At 48.7% G+C, this 19,237-nt stretch overlaps 1 protein-coding gene across 2 annotated transcripts in view; it reads left to right on the forward strand.

The window, feature by feature from the left end:
- Cog7 (component of oligomeric golgi complex 7) overlaps nucleotides 1-19,237 on the forward strand; it is a 55,766-nt gene that overhangs the window by 34,668 nt on the left and 1,861 nt on the right. For both annotated transcript variants that reach the window (XM_055627500.1, XM_055627502.1), the window contains exons 10-16: nucleotides 3,473-3,589; nucleotides 5,770-5,835; nucleotides 9,536-9,722; nucleotides 11,049-11,189; nucleotides 16,405-16,488; nucleotides 17,165-17,279; nucleotides 17,845-17,988. In XM_055627500.1, the coding sequence (XP_055483475.1) occupies nucleotides 3,473-3,589; nucleotides 5,770-5,835; nucleotides 9,536-9,722; nucleotides 11,049-11,189; nucleotides 16,405-16,488; nucleotides 17,165-17,279; nucleotides 17,845-17,988 (854 nt within the window). The remainder of the gene's footprint in view (nucleotides 1-3,472; nucleotides 3,590-5,769; nucleotides 5,836-9,535; nucleotides 9,723-11,048; nucleotides 11,190-16,404; nucleotides 16,489-17,164; nucleotides 17,280-17,844; nucleotides 17,989-19,237) is intronic.

Genomic DNA, 19,237 nt, shown 5'->3' on the forward strand with positions numbered 1-19,237 from the left:
CCTCTGTCTCTTACAGTCTTTCCATCTCCTCCTCCCTGATGATCCCTGGGTCTTGGGTTGGGGGTATGATATCTGTTCATTTAGAGCTGAGCATCCCACAGTCTCTTATTCTGTACACATTGATTGGCTAGTGTCTGTACTAATTTCCATCTACAGTAGAAAGAAGTTTCTCTGATGAGGATTGAGAGATGCACTATGGACATAAAGATGATAATTTAGGGGACAGTTTATTACTCTGTCCATTTAATTGACCTGTGACCTAGCCAGCCACAGATTTTTGCCTGTGGTAACAGTACAAGGCGGTACATGAGTATCATCTTGTTGATCAGCTCTTAAGTCCACTTAGAAAGTGGCTGGTTGCTCCCGTAATATTCATTCAACTATTACATAAGTGGGCACATCTTGTTCTAGACACCATACGCTATCAGATCTAAAAAAAAAAAAAAACCTGTTAGGTATGGATTGCAGTTATTTTGAGTTATTTGTCAGTGGAGTCCCATAGACTCCTCCAAACAATACAGATTGTTACCATTGCTCTTGGTTACAGTTTTGTTGGTAGTAAGACCCTGCTTCTGAAAACACCACATATTTGAGTCATAGGACATGGAGAAACCAAGCCGGTTCCAGCGGGGAACTTTCAACCCCGCTGGAGCGCTTTCATAGTGCTGGAAGGTGCTATGCACAATACTTGGGGGTGTGGGGAGAAAAGTGATTAGCTCTCTCAGCAGCTGAGAACTCGGTGAGCTGCAGGGACACTGTTATGTTCTCCAAGGCCTCCCTGTCGTAATTCACTCCTCCATGAAGCTGCCCTGCGTCTCCAGACTTCTTTACTGAACTGAACACTGTTTTGCTTAGCCTATTAGGGAGCTCTTGTCATTCCAGAAATACCAGGCTCGCCCCTGTGAGCCCAGTGTTTCTAGCTGTGGCCACAGCCTGTGCCCCGCCCTGGGCAGCTCTGGTAAGGCCGCAAGGGTTAGAGATTTGTCAAAGGAACGCAGGTGTGCTTCTGAAAAGAGAGAAGCACTCTTGGTAAGCGTAGTGTTTGCTTACTTATTTTATCTTTCAGATTTTATTGTGTGTGTGAATGTTGTGCCTGCATGTTTGAGCACCATGTGCTTGTCTGATATCTGTGGAGGTCAGAGGGCAACACTGCATCCCTGGAACTGGAGTCACAGATGGTTGTGAGCTGCCTCATAGGTTCGAGGAACAGAACCCAGGTCCTCTCAAGAGCAGCCAGTGCTCTTAATCACTGAGCCAAGGTTCCAGGTGCTCCCAACCTGCCTCCTTTTTTTTTTTTTTTTTAACCTCTCTTTTGTCTGACCACCATCAGGATTTTCTGGGTGGAAAGTTTATTTATTTACTTTCTAAGATCTATTCTGTAAGATAATAGAAACAATGCTTTTAGACATAGTTCTCCCCAAATATATATAAAATGTACAAAATATAAAAATATGCCCCCATTCTATCAGCTTTCAGTCCTTTTCACAAAAGTAGCATGTTAGAACACTTGTTTTGGGTTTTCTAATTCTTGGCAAATACGTAAGACCTTGTCAGCTTTTAAAATATTATCTGTCACCCCTCTGCCATGAAAATGAGGTCTTGAGCTTTTAGGGGATTTTCTTTCTCTAGTCCTTATCCCTCTGAGCAGTGATCAGATTTTCTTTTCTTCTGTTGTTTTTATGATTTCAAAATAATTCATATTTGCCTTAAATTTACTGTCTACAAAAGTATGTGAGGCAATGAGGTCACTGTCTCTAGAATTTGGATATTACCAATATCGCTGAGTTTTTAAATAGAGTGGAAGCTAATTTTATCAGGGTTCAGGTGGATGAGCTCCTGCTGTCAGGGGAGAGGAGGGCTTGGGGCGGGGTTGGGAGGATGGGGCAGAATGAATGGCCTGACTTGAGCCCTGACCCTGCATGCTACTGCAGCCCATAATGAGACCATGGAAAAGTGGCTTCCCAGCCATGGCAGCATGGGTGCTGGAGCTGGGTCAACCAGCGCTCAGCCTCCTGGCACCTAGGAGCCAGGATTGTGTGCTGGCCGCTGCTCTTCTCTGAGTTTCGGTGTCTTTGCTGTGAGTAAACTGAAGCAGTGATTATTAAGGAACTATTGTTGATGTCCCTAACAGTGAGAAACTCTAGTGCTAGACACCTGAACACCTGAAGCTCTATGTTATGAAAGGGCATTAAAGAATATTGTATATATTAATATATATTAATTTCCTGCCTACTCAGCATCCCAGGAGCTGCCATGGAAACTGTAGCCTGTTCTTGGCACATTTGTCATAGTTGCTGGCTGCTGACTGTTTAATTTCTCTCAACTGAAGCGGTTATGTCCCTAATTTTTACTGCAGTTTGCTCCTGAGGCCTTCGCTCTCTGTGGAATTGTGGTCTCCCATCTTTCCCAGCTAAGCCTGGGAGGTATTTGTAAAGGGGGTTGAGTGGTTGTGCAGTGTTTGCAGGTTGTGGTGTCTCTGGGTCAGCTCTTCCACTCTCAAAGTGAATGAATGCCCTTTCTCTTCGATACACAGTTTCCTTGTCAGGCCCGGGTACCACATTCTGCTGTTCTCTGAGGGCTGTTGGTTTAGGAAGGGAGGGAGGTTAGATCTTTTGTGATGTACAGATGCTGTAAACATTCTTGACTTCCAGAGGACACAGCCCCCCTCTGTCCTCTTCCTGAGGATATAGGGAAGAAATTGACATCCTTAAAAACGTGCCTTACCAGGAGCTTTCATCTCATGCTTTTCAGAGAATTTATACTATTTTATTTGTAAGGTGATACAGAAGACATCATTAAATCCATTTTAGAGATGGGAAAACTGAGGTCTAAATATACTGAGGTACCTGCCCAGAGCTGTAGTGCATGAGTGTCACTCATCTGGGAACTGTTCCCAGCCTCTCCTTCTGCCTGGACCATAGCTGGTTGCTGGCGATGTAGCAATGAGCTAGACCCTGTTCTGTAGAGCTGATAGAACAAACACTAAGTAAGCCGTTTAGTCCCATCGTGGAAGCGCGGTGAGGGAGGCAGTGTGTGCTGTGAGCGCCACCAGAGCCGCCTGGGGGGTCCCCACCTGGAGTCTAACTGCGCTCCTGTGCTTCCTACCACTGAGCTTTAAAAATCTTCTTGCCATGACTAGTACCCTGGATGCCAGTGACCGCATTACACAGCACGCAGTGTGGCTGTGTGCTCTGTTTCTGAAGAGGCTCCTGTGCTGGGATGAGGGGTCATTTAGCATCTCTTACCTGGTTGGCCGGTGGACCCCACCTGGTGGCCGTCCCCTCCCTCCTCCTCCCAAGCATCCCTTGAAGCTGCCCTGACCCTTACTAAACGGCTTGGAGAGTTTAGTCAGAGGTTCCTAAGTGCTCTTCCTCCGTGACAGAAGCCTTGAAGGATACTCAAAAGGCCTGTAGTTTGTCCACAGCTGTGGCATCCCAGCTGTCCTCAGCTGTCATTTTCCTCCTCCCCCCAGGTATGTTTCTCATTTCACCAATGCTCTCCAGTCAATTCGAAAGAAGTGCAAACTGGATGATATTCCTCCCAGCTCCCTTTTTCAGGAAGATTGGACTGCTTTTCAGAACTCTGTCAGGTAACATAGGTGTTTCTGTGTAAGTATGCACCAAATGCAGCAAGCAAACTTGGCCATAAAATGGTCTGTAAGAGACGTGTATTTATGAGGTGTTTTTTCTTTTTTTTTTCTCTCCCTCTTTCAGTGCCTTTGTCTGTCTGTCTGTTTGTTTTTGAGGCAGGATCTCTTTTTATAGTCCTGGCTGTCCTGGAACTTGCTATGTAGACACAACTGGCCTAGATCATAGCTATAGGCCTGCCACTGCCTCCTGATCCCACCCCTGCTGGGATCAGAGGTGTGTGTGATCCTGGCTTATTGCCTTTTTAAAGCCAGCACCTAAACTCAAGCAGCCAGTAAACAAAAAACCCAACCACTTGCCAACCACAAAGTACCAAAAATATTCCTGTAGCTTGTAAAATATTGTATTAAATTTTAAAATATTTATTTATTTTTATTTTCTGTGTATGTTTTATCTCTGTGTATGACTGTGCATTATATGCATGCAGTACCAGAGGAGGCCAGAAGAGGGCATCAGATCCACTGAGGGCATCAGAGTTAAATAGTTGTGAGCTACCACATGGGCACTGGAAACTGGACTTTTATCCTCTGCAAGAGCAGCAAGGGCTCTTAATCACTGAACCATCTCTCCACCCCCTGTGAAAAAATTTTAAAAATTATTTACAAATTCCTTTTCTTCTTTAATGAAAAACTCTTTTACATTTGGTATCCCCAGAGCTAAGTGTACAGCTGTGTTTGGTACAGTACAGCTGAACTGCCCTGTCCTGCTTGGGGTCTAAGAACCACAGCACTTCCTCATATGGGATGTCTTTAGAAAGGATCCCGAAGGAGTTGAGTGGCAGGCATTGAGCTGACTCTCATGTTGACCCTCAGCTACACTCTGAGGAGCTCATGTGACTTTTGGGCCATCAGGTAGACACCCCTTGCCTTGGGAAGTGTTATCAGTAGGGTCGTGGGAGGGTCTTGTGTTCAGCTGAAAAGTCTACGACCCACAGACACCACTCACCCTCGTAGCATTTACAAGAATTTTGGATTAGTTGCCAACATGTAAAGCAAATCGAACACAATCCAGAACTCTGAGTTGCCTACAAAGTTCAAAGCTGTGGCACAACTTGGAGTTGTCTGCATCTTCAGAGAAAATGCATGGCAGCTGAAGCCCCTGACTGGCGTGTCTAGAGAAACTTCTGTTTCCAAAACTGCTTTTTATACATTGGTATTCCAGGGTAATGGCCTTTGCTGGCCCACTTCTTCTACTTCTATGTCTTGCCTGAACTTTGGCCCTGATTCCTGTGTGTGTCATATGGTAACATCATGGTATGCGTTGTGATGCCAGAGCTCAGAGAGCCAGTGAAGTTTGCCAGGGTGAGCCCAGGGTCACCCAGGCTCTTCTTGGGCCACCGTCTCATGGCCTCTGTTCTGGGCTGTGTTTATGGACTGTGGTGCTAACTGCATCCCTCTCCAGGAGGTATTCTGCACAGGCCGCTCTGGTGCACCTGAGGCGAGTGGAATATTTTTACTTTCTCATAAACCTTTCTCATGATGGAATGCCCAGATACCCTGGTGATGACAGGCACTTTCAGAGAGAGTTAAAAGTTAACTAGGCTTGAGATGTTTTGAATCTTTGGATCTGTCCCAACATAATGGGTTTGCTGTAGAAGGACCACGGCTGGCATAATATTACTTCAGAATGCAAAGGTTATGAAATGGAGATATGGCAGTCACTCAGGCTTATCCCAGAGGCAAATGGGTTGATCATCATCTGCCTTTCATGTGTGAGAGGGAGACCGTTTCCTATGCAAATGGTAGCTGTCTAGTAGGTATTGAGTAATAAATACATTTCACTTTCAAATTTTAAACACTGAGTACTTGTAGGCTATTCTCTTAGCTTTAAAACCCGTATTTCGGAAGTGTAAAACGGCTTGCGGTAGTGTCGGGTAGGACTGTGACTAATGGCAGGGGCGGTAGCGATGTGAAGGACACCAGCAGGAGGAGCTCGTTTCTGACAGTCACTGTATTTGATGAAGCGTTTTGGGGAGGCAGACACAGGTTTACAGTTTCCCAGAACCCAGTGCCACCAGAAGGAACAAATAGTTGGAATTTTTATGAATGAGACTGTTTGTCCTGTAGACGCTGCCGGCCTGCCAGGTGGTACTTGAGCTTGAAGTGCTCTGTGTTCTGTTTAGGATCATTGCCACCTGTGGAGAGCTCTTGCGCCAGTGTGGGGACTTCGAGCAGCAGCTAGCAAACAGGTAGGAGGCGGCGTCCTTCTTCTCCTTGCCCTCCATTCCCTGGGATTCTCGGCTGGGAGGTGTTCGATCCAACACATGGACAGGATCTAAAAGCCAAAGACTGGAGGACTGTGCCTAGATAGAAGGTGTCATTACTGTCATCAGTAAACATTTATTGAACACCTAAAAGGGCAGGGCTCACCCTGCTTGGCAGTAGCCACATAAATCTGGTTAGATATGGAGGCGCCGGGCTAGATGAGGTAATAGTACACGTTGTTCCCCAATTATATGTGGGTTAGGCTTCTACTTATGGTCAGTTATTGGGCTCAAAATAAATTTCCCCATAGAGAGCATGTGACTAAGGCCCCGGACCAACCCAGAGGATAGAAATTAACCCAGGCAGCCTGCAGTCTGGGTCCTGGGGTAGAATTCTGGGCTGCCAAGGGGTGGCAATCAAAGGAGAATTTTGGGGTCTTCTCTAAGAAAAATCTATTCTACCCTCCCGTCTCTCCTCTAATACTGCCAGGCCTTTTTATGCGATCGAGGCTTGCCCCATTCAGACAGTTCCCTGCCAAGCTCCCCAGTTTCCTCGTTCCTTCATCCTGCAGGAATTAAAAAGCCTGGTGTGGGGGTGGTTGTTGTTTGACAGTTACCCAAAGAGTGCATTAGACAGGTCCCTACTATGTTATAGGCCCAGGCTGGCCTAGAGCTCACTGTAGAGACCAAGCTAACCTGGAGCACACAGAGATCCACTTGCCTCTACCTCCTAAGTGCTGGGGTTGGGGTTAAAAGTATATGCCACCATGCCCAGCTCAGAGGGGTATTTATTTTAGCTTTGTTGTCATCTAAGTCATCAGAACATGTTGTTCCCACACTTTCCTTTGTCAGAGTGTTCTGGGTACCGTTGTTAGACATCTCTTCTTTTCAGGACATAGTAATTTTCCTACTCTTTAGCCTTCCAGAGGATCAGGAAGGCTGTGGGTAGGGAGGTGAATGAGAACTGGATGACTGTGGCGTGAGCGTCTAGCTGCAGTTTGCAGCCTAAAGCAAAGCTGAAAGGCTGGCTGTGCTTCAGTGAGAGACCACACAGCCTCTGAAAGAGGTGATGTCATCCTGGAAGCGCTGAGCCTGGGGACAGTCACCATCTGTGTTCCCATCTGGGCCACAGCTTGGTGTGTGGCAGCCACCCTGTAAAGCTTATCTTATCTCCCCATCTGTCTCACCTTAGAACCCGGACTCTTAAGAGAACCACTCCCCAGGGGCGGGCACAGGGCAGGGCAGAGCGGCCACTCTGGATAAGACTGACATCGGCTGTCACTCTCAAGATCTCTTTGCAAAAAGCTATGTGCTGTGTAAATCAGAGCTGCGTGTCACTTCCTGGCCTAGGTGACTTCAGGGAGATGCAGGGAGATTGCTGTGGCTTCTCTGTACCTCCCTGGTGCTCTCCACCCTTTTTTAGAACACCTGGCACAGACAGCCCCGGTACTGATGGTTCTGTTTATGATGCTTCAGCTATATGCTGGTACAGACAGGAAAATACATATTTCAAATTTTGGTCTTTCCTAAACTAGCCTTGTTCAGGCTATGAGCCTTTCTCACAATGCAGGGCTGCTCTGGCAGCCAGCCAACATCTCCTACTCAGTTACCCCTCTATTGTTGCTAAGCTAGAAGCCCAGAAGGTTAAGGACTTTAGGATATGCTCAATTTATGAGGGTTTATTGGGTCTCAGCCCCTTTGTAAGTCTAGGAGCACCTGCATTTTTAAGGTCCTCGTAGGATAATTCAAATGGTTAGTCAGGCTTCAGGAATTCAGTGTAAATGTACGGGCTACGATGGCTGAGGAGAGAACTAGCTTGTCTTGAAGGGAAATGAAATGAGGATAGAGGTGAAATTACAGCATTCCCTCCTTGGTGCACGCCTGCTGCATTCTCCAGGTACATTGGTACATGTTGGCCCCTTCCTTCATCTCTGAGCTTGAGAGTTAGGGCCGTTTAGCTCTTCAGTACCCCCAGCTGGGCCACAGAGGCCATTACAGTGATGGGGGTCAAGTGTTCATTTCACTGAGGGTCAAGTCATCACTAGTTGTTGAAGTCGTCTAGTGAGGCCTATGGGGGTGAGGCTAACAACAGGCACTGTTCTCTGGAGTTGGAATTGTGCTTATCTGGACACTTTAACCTACAGTCTTGGCTACAGAAAACCTTTCTAGTGTGCCTTGTTTTCTTTAGCGTGGATGCCAAGCTCCCTATGTGCAGGCCCTGACCCTTCACAAACAGCTGCTGAACCCCTCTCATGTGCCAGGCACTGTGCTGGGTGCTAGGGTTAGGCGTTCTGTCCGCTCTATCTTGTAGGAGACACGAGAAAACCTGTGATAGGTGCCGTGCAGAGACAAGAGGCTGCCAGCAGCCCCTGGGGAAAGGGGAGCCTGGGGACCTCCTGAGGGACACACACAGCAGGGAGAGTGTTTCAGAGAATGATCTGTGAGGCGGTGGGGGGGGGCAGTAGGTGAGCAGAGGCAATGTGAGGCTGTGAGGGATGGCCCTGACTATCAGGCTTCCGCATGGTTAAGTTTTATCCTGGGAGTTGAGGCTGTTCCTGGAAAAACAAAAACAAAACCAAAATCAGATTTGGCTCTCAAAGACTGCTCTGTTAGCTCAGGCGGATGAGGCCACTTGTCACATGCCAACACTGCACACCACACTGATGTCCTGAGAGCCCTAGACTATGCCCCTCTCCATGTCCACGAGGCAGGCCGTTACCAGCTGGCAAAGAGCACGCCCCGCACAAGACAGTTAACAGCTGTGGACAAACTAAAGCCCAAACTAAAATCCCACACTTGGGATTAAAACGAAAACATATTTACATAACATAACTGAGTTTTTAAAGAAACCAAAACTTCCTGAGTGCTGGGATTTCAAGTATACACCACCCTGCCTGGCTCAGGGGCCTGTTTTTAAATAAACAGGTGCAACTAAGGCTTGGTTTGTCCAGAGTAATTGCTCTCATAAGAAATATTCAAGAGGGAGGGTAAAGGAGTTAGCTGCATTTGGGGTTGTCACCGTGCCTTTTCTTTTCCTACAATTCTCTGCGCCTTTGGGTATGGAGGCTGAGTGGGCGAGGGAGGAGAATGTTCCAGCGCCAGCCCATGTCTTTAGAGACTCAGCTCCGCAGCAGCACTGCAGGTGGATTATCACCGAGAAGCTCCCTGACGCATATCTCTTTCCTGAAGACCCTGTCAAGTGCCAGCTTCTCTCAGTAGCTCTCCCCGTAGCATCTAAGCCACAAAAGTAAACCCCGCAGTGTGCCAGTGAATGCCAGCACCGTAGTGCAGTGTGTGGAGCAGGCGTGTGCTGAGGGTAAATAGATGTGCAGTCAGCCAGGGGCTCCCCAGCCATTTGACTCCTCCACAACGTGATGCCCATGGAGTGAGGAAATGAACAGTGTTCCAGATGGCTAACTAAGTGCTGCCCTTGGCCAGGCTATCGGCCACAGCAGCAAGATGGTGTCTTTTGGTGGCATAGTGTGAAATAGGGTTAAAGTTGATTTTGAATATTAACCCTGGTTTCTTGTGTGCACCTGAGGCCCAGCTCATCCCTAAATGAAGAAGGACATCTTCTTTTCTGGACAAAGCAGATCTTAATTCTGCCTGCCTCATGAAGGTGTCCTCTGAAAGGGAAGCTCAGCACAGCCGGCTCAGGGTACAGTGCTCACCACTTTCCTTTCAGGATCCTGTCCACGGCGGGCAAGTATCTGTCTGATTCCTACAGCCCTCGGAGCCTGGCAGGTTTTCAGGACAGCATCTTGACAGACAAGAAGAGCCCTGCCAAGAACCCATGGCAGGAATATAATTACCTCCAGAAAGATAACCCTGCTGAATATGCCAGTTTAATGGAAATACTTTATACCCTCAAGGTATGAGACCAGACCAGCGGCATTCTTACAAATGAAAGCTTTCCCTTGTCACTCACTCTTCCCTGGTGCCAGGTTTTCTGGCTCCGTTTGTAGCCCTGCCATCATCTCTGTCTCCTGTATGTGAGGCTTTAAGGAGTTGGGTTGGAACTGGCTGAGTAGAGCTATGGGAGTTGAGTGGACAGGTCTTTTATGGATGAAAACCAGGCTTGAGAATTGCCCATCTAGCTTACTGTATCTCAGTTCAGAGATAAACTTGTCTATGAGACTGTGGCAGTGGGAGTCCCTGGTCCTTATGTAGCAACGGTCCCTTTTATGAGTGGCAGCCAGGGACCGGATGTGCACTGTCTGCAGTTAGTAAACCTGTATAAGGAAGACCCCCTTGTGCGGGGAGGGTCCCCTCCTGGCTAGTCTTCGTAGCCTTCATCTTCTTTGAAGCTAACCTTGGCTTTGAGCTTTAGGCCCTTTGGATCCAGGGCCAAGAGGACTTCCAGCAAATGGAATGAGTCACCTAGCTTCCAGGCATGGCCCACGGGATGGTAAGAGGACCAGGGCATCTGGCTCAGAACGCTCCCCACTGGAGATGCATTCTGATGCCACCAGATATGGCCCACAGCTCTCCTGATGAGCACAGTGCTCTGGCGGTGACCTGTGCACCGAGGCCCTCCTGTTGCTTCCCCAGAGGCTCCCCATCCTTGGCCCACCACTGGCTATATCTGAGTTTGACAAACACACTTTCTTAAAGCAATTCTGTAAGCTCATTCATCCATGCTCCTGAGATTAAGTTAAACCAACTCTGTTTATCTTTATTGCTAATCTGATTTATGTCTGTTGTAATCGGCCCATTTGTAATCACAAGAACTAAGGTTACATTTTCCATCCCTGTATTTTCTCAGGCTCTGTGGATTCCCAGGACTCACACAGGTTGTACATGCTCTGGCTTTCAGCCAAGGGTAACTGACCTGACCTCTCTGGGAATCAGAGCTCTGTCTGTCACTCTTGTTTATATGTGAGGCCGTGGATCTTTTTCCCTCTTCCTCAGTCCCCAAGGGGTGGTCACAAGTTGGATTTTCCTAAACTGCAAATCCATAAACTCATGTTGGGAGAAACGCATCAGAGTCACCTGGAAAGTGACGTCAGCCCTCACGGGTTCAGTGTTTTGGAACTTGTGAATCTGTCAGATAACCTTTTCCCAGGAAGGGCATAGTCAGGTTTGGGGACCACTGTTGTAAAAGCCATTCACTGTGTTCCACTTAGTGATCTTTCAGTGCTTCTAACTCGCTGACGACCTTGTTTAGGGCTTAACTGCCTTTGCCTTTCCTGCGTCAGGAAAAGGGGTCCAGTAACCACAACCTGCTGTCTGCATCACGAACAGCCCTGACCCGGCTAAACCAGCAGGCCCACCAGCTGGCTTTCGACTCCGTCTTCCTGCGCATCAAACAGCAGCTGCTGCTCATTTCCAGGATGGATGTGAGTTCCCACTGACTGCAGTGTCTGTACTCCCTGATTCCGCATAGTCTCAGCCTGTGCCAGGATCTTCTCCCCGCCTTCCAGGAGATGCAGGAGCAGACAGCCTTGCTGTTGAGGGCGGCCCAATCACTTGGTCATTTCAGTCTCCAGCTTGGCATGAGTTTCTTACCTTAATTGTAGTTACTCAGGTGCTACATTGAAAGGCCGTTTCATAAGATGATGGTGATAGTGATAGTGGTTCTTATTTGAGACAGGGTCTTACTACGTAGCCTGGGCTGGCCTGAATCTCACCATCCCCCTTACCTCAGCCCCCAAGTGCTGGGATTATAGGTGTGTGCTGTCACACCTGGCTTTCCGAAGGTTGTTAGTGCTTGTTAGCATTCCTGTTGGTGGGGCTTTTCCCACATTTTCAGGACGCTGTGTGCTGCTCTGATGCCCTGGTTCCCTGATGTTGGGTTGTTCTCCTGCCAGAGGCAACAGTTGTGGTTCTTGAGCAGGAGCATGCCTCATGTGCCTTGATTCATTGTTTTGGAGGGGGCTCTTCGGCTTTGGCTTGCTCGCTGGCTCTGCTCCCCTGGCTGGCCTTGAAGTCATGACCCTCTCTGCCTTAGTTGGGCTGTGCTGCCATTGCAGGCCACACACCCCACGGTGCTGCTACTGTCTTTTCTGATATCTTCCTGCCTGCCTGTTTCAGAGTCCTCTCCCTGCCCTTACCTCATGCCCTCTTCCCTTCTCTGCTTGTCCCAGTTGCCTTTGGAGGAGCTGCCCAACAGTCACATCTTGTCCACTTGCCCCATCTGTCCTTGGTTCTGATCCCATTGCTCTCCCTTTGGGTTGCTGGCCAGGGCACCCTGGTCTTGTCAGCTTCTCAGTCTGCTTAGGTTCTGGAAGGTAATTGTTTGGGAAAGATCCAGCCAGCTATGTGCTTTCTTCCAGGGCACACACAGATCCAGGAACTTGAATGGTATCATTTCAAGGCCTTGGGTTTTTGCTGTCCTCTAGAAAGTGTGTGAAAAACCCTATAGCCTTGGTTAAGTCTCAGCTGCTCTCTAGGTCTGAGAATCTCTGTCCGTAAATCGACTCTGTTCGCCTGCATGGTTTTGGTGTTCATTCCACTCTGGGACTTTGATTTTCACCCCACAAGATGCTGTGAGGTCGACTCTAGTTGGAGTTTGTGTTTCTAACACTGCAGAGGTGATGCAGCAGAGATGATGGGAAGGCCATCTGGAACTGGAGTTACAGATAGCTATCAGCCACGGTATGTGTGCTGGGAACTAAACATGGCCTATGTTCTTAGCGTTTTATTTTGTCATAGTTTAAGATGTTGGCCTTACTTCACCAGCAGTTGGTCTTAGTTCCACACTGAAACGGGCTCCCACCTGCCTTTTCGCCTCTAGTTTCTGCATTCCAGAGTTTCTTATTGTGACTCCTAGCCCAGTTGCTGGAATCCCCACTTCTTGTTCAGGCTTTACCATGGTGCTGGTACGCTGGGGTAGACCAAGGTAGCTTTGGGGATTAGAAGGAGTTGTGTGGGAGACTGCGTCCAGCACACAATAAAAGGGCAAACACTTAGGCCTTGAGGATTTGAAAGTAAAACCCTGGTCATTGAATGTTTGCTGGTAAATTGTTTTGCCCCTTTGTATTTTAAGACTATTAACCAACACTATATTCAATTCAGAATAAATTATTGACGTTTACCTGAATTACCTGCTGACAGATTAATAGAAAAGCCCCTTTGAAGGGCAGTTTAAGTAAATCTTGAACAATTAAGAAATAACCTCCACCATTTCCGCCTTGCCCTCTTCAAGTGAGCCTTGTTTGCCTGCTCTCCAAGTCCTTCCCACCTCAGGCCATTCCCTCTTGACCCTTTTCCAGACTTCCTCCCTCCCTTCTGTGCCTGACTCTGTTCTCTTGAAGCTCTCTCTGCTTCCTCTCAGATGCCTGGCTCAGGCCTCCAACTCTTAGCACTTGCACTCTTGATAGATGGTGACGACGATGGTCTTTGCTGTGTCATTCCTCACCCCTGTCCTGCCCCATAGTGTCACTTCTGGGCTTTCCACTTTCTGACTGCTGCCTGGTTCAGGTCTCCACCATCTCTGAAATGTTTTTCACTCCATTGCTCACTCCCAGTCTCCCTCAGGGTGTTTGCTGGATGCAGTTTTACAGGGCACTGTTCTGATATAATTTTTAGCCTTTCCATGGCTCCCCAGGACCAGTCTGAGAACCTGCTTTATTTTATTTTATATATCTATTTATTTATTTACTTTTTGAGACAAGTTCTTATTATATAGCCTGACTGTCCTCTAACTCATTATGTAGAGCAGGCTCACCTTAGACTCATAGAGACCTGCCTCTTGAGTGCTGGGATTCAAGGTGTATACCACTGTGTCTATCTTTGAGAGTCTGCTTTTTGTTTGTTTGTTTAAAGATTTTAAAATTTATTTTACATATGTGAGTGCTCTATCTGCATGTACACCGGCGTGCCAGAAGAGGAGAACAGGGCCACCATATGATTGAATTAAACTCAGGACCTCTGGAAGAGCAGACAGTGTTTTTAACCACTGAACCATTTTTCAGCCCTGAGAGTCTGCTTTTAAAGACTTTTTATTACAGGAATCCTTACACATGCAGAGTAGGGGGTGTGTGTGGAAAGCTCATTCTGTTGCTACAGTGACCAGCTCTGGAGCACACAGCTTCATCTGAAGGGCTCTAGGAAGACCATTTCTTGTTCTTGTTCTTGTTCTTCTTCTTGTTCTTGTTCTTGTTGTTGTTGTTGTTCTTCTTCTTATTATTATTATTATTGTTGTGTGTATGAGAGGGATGGCTGTGTAAGGGCAGCCACATGTATGCTACAGCCTGTATGTTGAGGTCAGAGAGCAACTTCGTGGAGTCAGTTCTTTCCTTCCACCTTTACGTGAGTTCCAGGGATCAGACGTAGGTCAGCAGGCTTGGATGGAAAGCACTTCACTGGCTGAGCCATCTCTCTGCCCCCCCCCCGAACAATTTCTCAGTATCACTCATCTGCGTTCTGATTTTCAATTATTTTATAAATTCCACTATTTGGATAAGGAGCCAGGGTCCTGCATAGTGAAACTGTCTTCCATTTCTCTTCAACTGTATGTTTCTCTCCCTCCTTCCCTTTCTCTTTTTGCTCTTTCCCTTCCTTTCTGTCCTCTCCTGCCCACCCCACCTTTCCCAGAAAGTTACTTGTTTAATATGGTGTCTATTCCTAGGCAGGTATGAGAGCTATTCATTCTCTTTCCATCCTCACTTCCGCAACTTCACATTTGCCTACATCCTGTCACTGCTCCCTTCCCTAAGCTCTTGTACCTCACACAGCCCTCAGTGCCAGCCCATCTCTGTACACACACAAGAGAGGGCAGAGAATAGCCTGAGAGGATGTGGTAGGGAGGGAGTGGGTTTCTAGCCATCTTGCTCCTTCAGTAGCTTCTGAGAACAAGGACAAAGGCTAGTATGAGAAAGTGAACATTATGGGAACTAGGTAAGTGTCTTAGACAGTGTTCCATTGCTAGGAAGAGACACCATGACCAAGGCGACTGTTAGAAAAGATTTCACTGGGGGTTGCTTATAGTTTACTCCATTATCATGGCAGGAAGTATGGGAGGAAGCAGTCAGGCATAGTGCTGCAGTGGAAGGTGAGAGCTTTATATCTGATCCACAGGCAGCAAGCAAAGAGCCACTGGACTGGCATGGGCTTTTGAAACCTCAAAATCCACCCACAGTGGCACACTTTCTCCAACAAGACCACACCTTCTAATCCTTCTAATTCTTCTCAAGCAGTTTACCGACTAGAGACTAAATATGCCAATCTATGAGCCTGTGGGGGCCATTCTCACTCCAACTACGACACTAAGTGTGTGGGAGTGGAGTGTTCCCTTAAAGTGGATTTAGAGCAAAGGATGTAGGGATATTGATAGAGCATTTTCCTAGTATTAATGAAGCTTTGTGTTCAATCCCCAGCACTACATGGTTCTGTATTTACAGTCCAAGTACTTGGGAGGTCGAGCAAGAGGATCAGGAGTTCAGGGTCATCCTTGACTACATGGTGAATTTAAGGCTTGCCTGGGATTTATGAGACCCCCCATCCGAAACAAACAAACAAACACACAAATAAAACAAAATGGATGGGAGTTAGTTGGGGTGGGTGGGATATTTGAATAAAAAGATTCTCAAACAAGCACAAGGAATGCAGAAAACAGAAAGGGATAAGACAATGCCAGGAAGAAAAAAGAAACAGAGACTAGCTGGAGTTGGCATTTAGATACAGAGGCTTGCTAAGGCTTAGCCTGGGCCCAGAGCCCCAGGGTAGCTTTGTCATTCCATTCCGGGAATGCTACTTAAAGGATCAAGCAACCGGCTCGGCACCAGGTGGCTGCTGAGAGCAGCCACGCTGTGACCTCAAGGGTTACTCCTGGAGGCCAGCCAGAGAGGGCCTTGTTCTCCAGGCTGGAATCAAGAAGCTGGGTTTCTCGGAGAGGCGTGCCAAGATGAGGCCGTGCGCGCATGTGTGCTGTTGGGGGACATGCTTATGGGTTGTCAGGAAGCTCATGCAACAGTGTCCAGGTGGCTCCACTTCAAACAGCAAGAGCTGCCTGGGGTGCTGAGGCTGTCCCCTCACAGAGGACCACCAGAGAGATAGAGGACAGTGTTTCAGGTTTTGCCCAAGCCCTGGGTCATCTAGACATACATGGAGAAGGCAACACATCCTCACTTGAGTCAGAGTGGTTTTGGGTGTGGGTTCTGTGCAGTACAGGCTTACGGGGCCTCCCTCCCAAGAGGAGCAGTCTTCATGTATCCTCTGAGAAAGAGCAGAGATTCCCATCCACTTCAGAATTCCGAAGGCCAAGGTTAGTGTTCGGCACCTCTTTGCATGGCGACCCATGCATATAAGCACAGACTAAGGAGAACCTAACTCATCTCACGCTCCTAGTGAGCACAAGCAGAAGCCATCAGTGTCCATCAGTGCACCTTTGTAGGCTGGTGTAGGAGTTGGAAGTTTGCACCTTCTGGTGGACTTCCAGGACATTCAAAGAGATGTCCCTGGCCTGTTGAGTGGCGTCAGGCCTCCAGGCCAGCCCTGCCAATGGATGACTCTTTCAGGAAGGGCCATGCTGGCTTCTGTGTGCTATCACAGTGTACCTTCTAGGGCTGCCTGGTAGCCTGTTTCTAATTGCTTCCTCCTGTCCCCTCCCAGAGCTGGAACACAGCTGGCATTGGAGAAACCCTGACAGACGATCTGCCTGCCTTCAGCCTCACGCCTCTGGAGTACATCAGCAATGTAAGAGCTCCTTGGGTGCACTCCAAGGCGGCCTGTCCAAGTGACAGGACTTGGGCACGCTTGCTGACATTAGCACCCGAGTGGACTTTGTCTGTGAGCAGTAATGAGAACTCAGTTTTACACAGTGTTTTCAGTCTTGCGAAGTCTTTGGTGCTCGCTGCCTCATTGAAGTAGGTGGTGCTGAATGCATTTCAGAACACTGGAGCCGCTGCTGAGAAGGATGGGTCTACAGGGTGGAGCAAGACTCTTGGCGTGCGTGCGTGCGTGCGTGCGTGCGTGTGTAAAAGGGAGTGTGCATGAGAGGCTGGCTAGCCACTTTGTTTCTCACTGAGGCTTTTATCTCCCTGATTCAGCTAGTGTGGCTGGCTAACAGGCCCCAGGGATCCACCTGTCTGTTTCCTCAGCCCTGGGATTACAGGCATGCACCACCACACCTGGCTTTTCACACGGGTGCTGGGGAAGAACTTGGGTTCTCCCTCAGGCTTGAGCATCAGTGCCTGCCTGGCTGAGCTCTCCCCAGCCCCTTAGTGCTTGTTTCTGAGCTGTTGCCATAAGTAGTTTCACCTCACTCATACTGGTGCTCCTCCAAGGTTTAGCAGTTTTGCCTCTCAGAAATGAACTCGGTGAGTCACTGCCTAGGTGGGTCAGTGTCTGAAAGTGCTTTCTTTTGTTGCAGATTGGGCAGTACCTCATGTCCCTGCCCCTGAATCTTGAGCCATTTGTGACGCAAGAGGATTCCGCATTAGAGCTGGCCTTGCATGCTGGGAAACTGCCATTCCCTCCTGAGCAAGGTGAGAGCACCAGAAAGCCATAGCGCCTGCTGTCCAGGGAGCAGTGGGTGCCCGCCATGTGGGGCTTATAGAGCCATCTTCAACACCCTGTCAGCTGTAAACCTCTCCAAGTTCCCAGTGATGTAGTTGTCAAATACAGAGCAGGAAACCTGCACTGGTGGCTCATGCCTATAATCCCAGCAAGTGGGAGGCCACAGTCACGGTCCCAGCATGGCACATGGCGCCCTCTCATGCATTGCCTCTTTGCTCCCTTAGCACCCACCTCTGCCTTTACTTTGAGGCTCTCTTCTCTCTAGGGTCCCCTGTAGAACTGTCTTGGCATCTGTGGCTTGATTTGTTTCCCAGGCTTATAGGGACTTGGGTAGCTGCGCCAGACTGACTCCTTTTCTGACTTCTTCTTGTCCCTGGTCAGTGCCAGTGGACCCACAGGTTCCCCGTTCTGTTTCCCACTGAGCCCACCAGCTCCCTGGCACCTTAGGGCATGTAGTATTTACTGGGAGCTGGGATACTCTGAGCAGTAACTGCTGAGCAGATTTTGTATTTCTCTATAACCTCTCTCCTTCAGGGGATGAACTTCCTGAGTTGGACAACATGGCTGACAACTGGCTGGGCTCCATTGCCAGGGCCACCATGCAGACCTATTGCGATGTGATCCTCCAGATCCCAGAACTGACCCCACACTCCACCAAGCAGCTGGCTACAGACATTGGTAAGTGTCCTGGGCCCGCAGGAGGAGAGAAGCTGTTGCAAGTTTGACTTCCCTCTTCGTCTTCAGGAATGTCATCCCAAACACCTTCCAACTTTAATTCTGGAGTTGACTAGCTATGGAGATGGAGAACCATTAAGGGGCTTCAGTGAGAGGCATTGGAGTGATCGAGGCAGCCTGGCCCTGCCTGGGCTTCTGCTCACGGACATAGTAATTACTAACCTAACTAACGTTTATAGAGTGCTCACTGCATACCAGGCATATCAGGCACTGAAGCAGGCATGCATCCACGGTGTTACGCAATCCTGTAGGGAGGTGGTGTTGTATGACAAGGCCGGCCGCATGCGAGGCTCCTCTGTGGTCCCCTTCAGAATGCTGTCCTGCCCCAGGTCAGAGGGCATGGCTTCCCCATTCCCTCTGGAGAGAGGGTGGAGGAGCTGTAACAATCAGCTCCCTGGAGACTCATCCCAGCTGTCACCCAGGTGACCATGGGGCTGAGCCAGGTCCCACTTCTGTTTGTTTTGTTAATGAAGAATTAGAAGCAAGTGAGTCCTTAGGGTTCCAGAATGGTTGGTGATGGGCCCAGCCTATAGTCCAGCTGCCCGGATTCCCTCGCTCCTCATTTCAGTCTGCCTTCGGCTCTTCCCAGAGGCACCGCCACCTTTCAGTGATTTTTCTGGGCAAGAGCATTCAGAAATGGATAAGGAAATTCAGACGCCTTTTGGTGTACCCAGCTGGTACAGGCGAGAGCATGGAGCTGCTGCCTGGGACGGGGCGGTGGTGGTGGAGGGCATGAGGTGCTGGGATTGCCTCTGGACTTCAGTGGTCCATGTCATTCCTCTCCTTCCCTCCCTGCTTACTCAGCATGGCTTGAGCACCTACTGTGTGCCAGCCGTGGTGCTAAGGAATGGCTCGCAGCAGGGATTAGTATTTCTTTGCCTGTTGAGCATAAGGAAGTGAGGTTAAGGGCTGGAAAGGGTGCCTGTGGCAAAGGAGTGTGAGACATTCAAAGTAAGCATTCACGTAACAACGCTGCTGGCCCAACCCAAGGTCATGGCAGACTAGGGCCTCCTGGTTTTACTATTGAGCTGGGCCTGAAGAAGACCCAGGGAAGAGCCTGGCCTGACCTGGAGCTCAGGACTAGACAGAGAGAGGTGAGCCCAGGTAGAATGAGAGAGTCAGGAGGTCCAGGGGCGGCCTGAGTGGCGCTGCCCCCTCCAGGCCTTCTGAGTGGAAAGACGGGGAAGGAGGC

Source organism: Psammomys obesus, unplaced genomic scaffold (genome assembly GCF_907164565.1).
Source record: "Psammomys obesus unplaced genomic scaffold, mPsaObe1.curated_primary_1811, whole genome shotgun sequence".
In the NCBI taxonomy this organism is placed as follows: domain Eukaryota; kingdom Metazoa; phylum Chordata; class Mammalia; order Rodentia; family Muridae; genus Psammomys; species Psammomys obesus.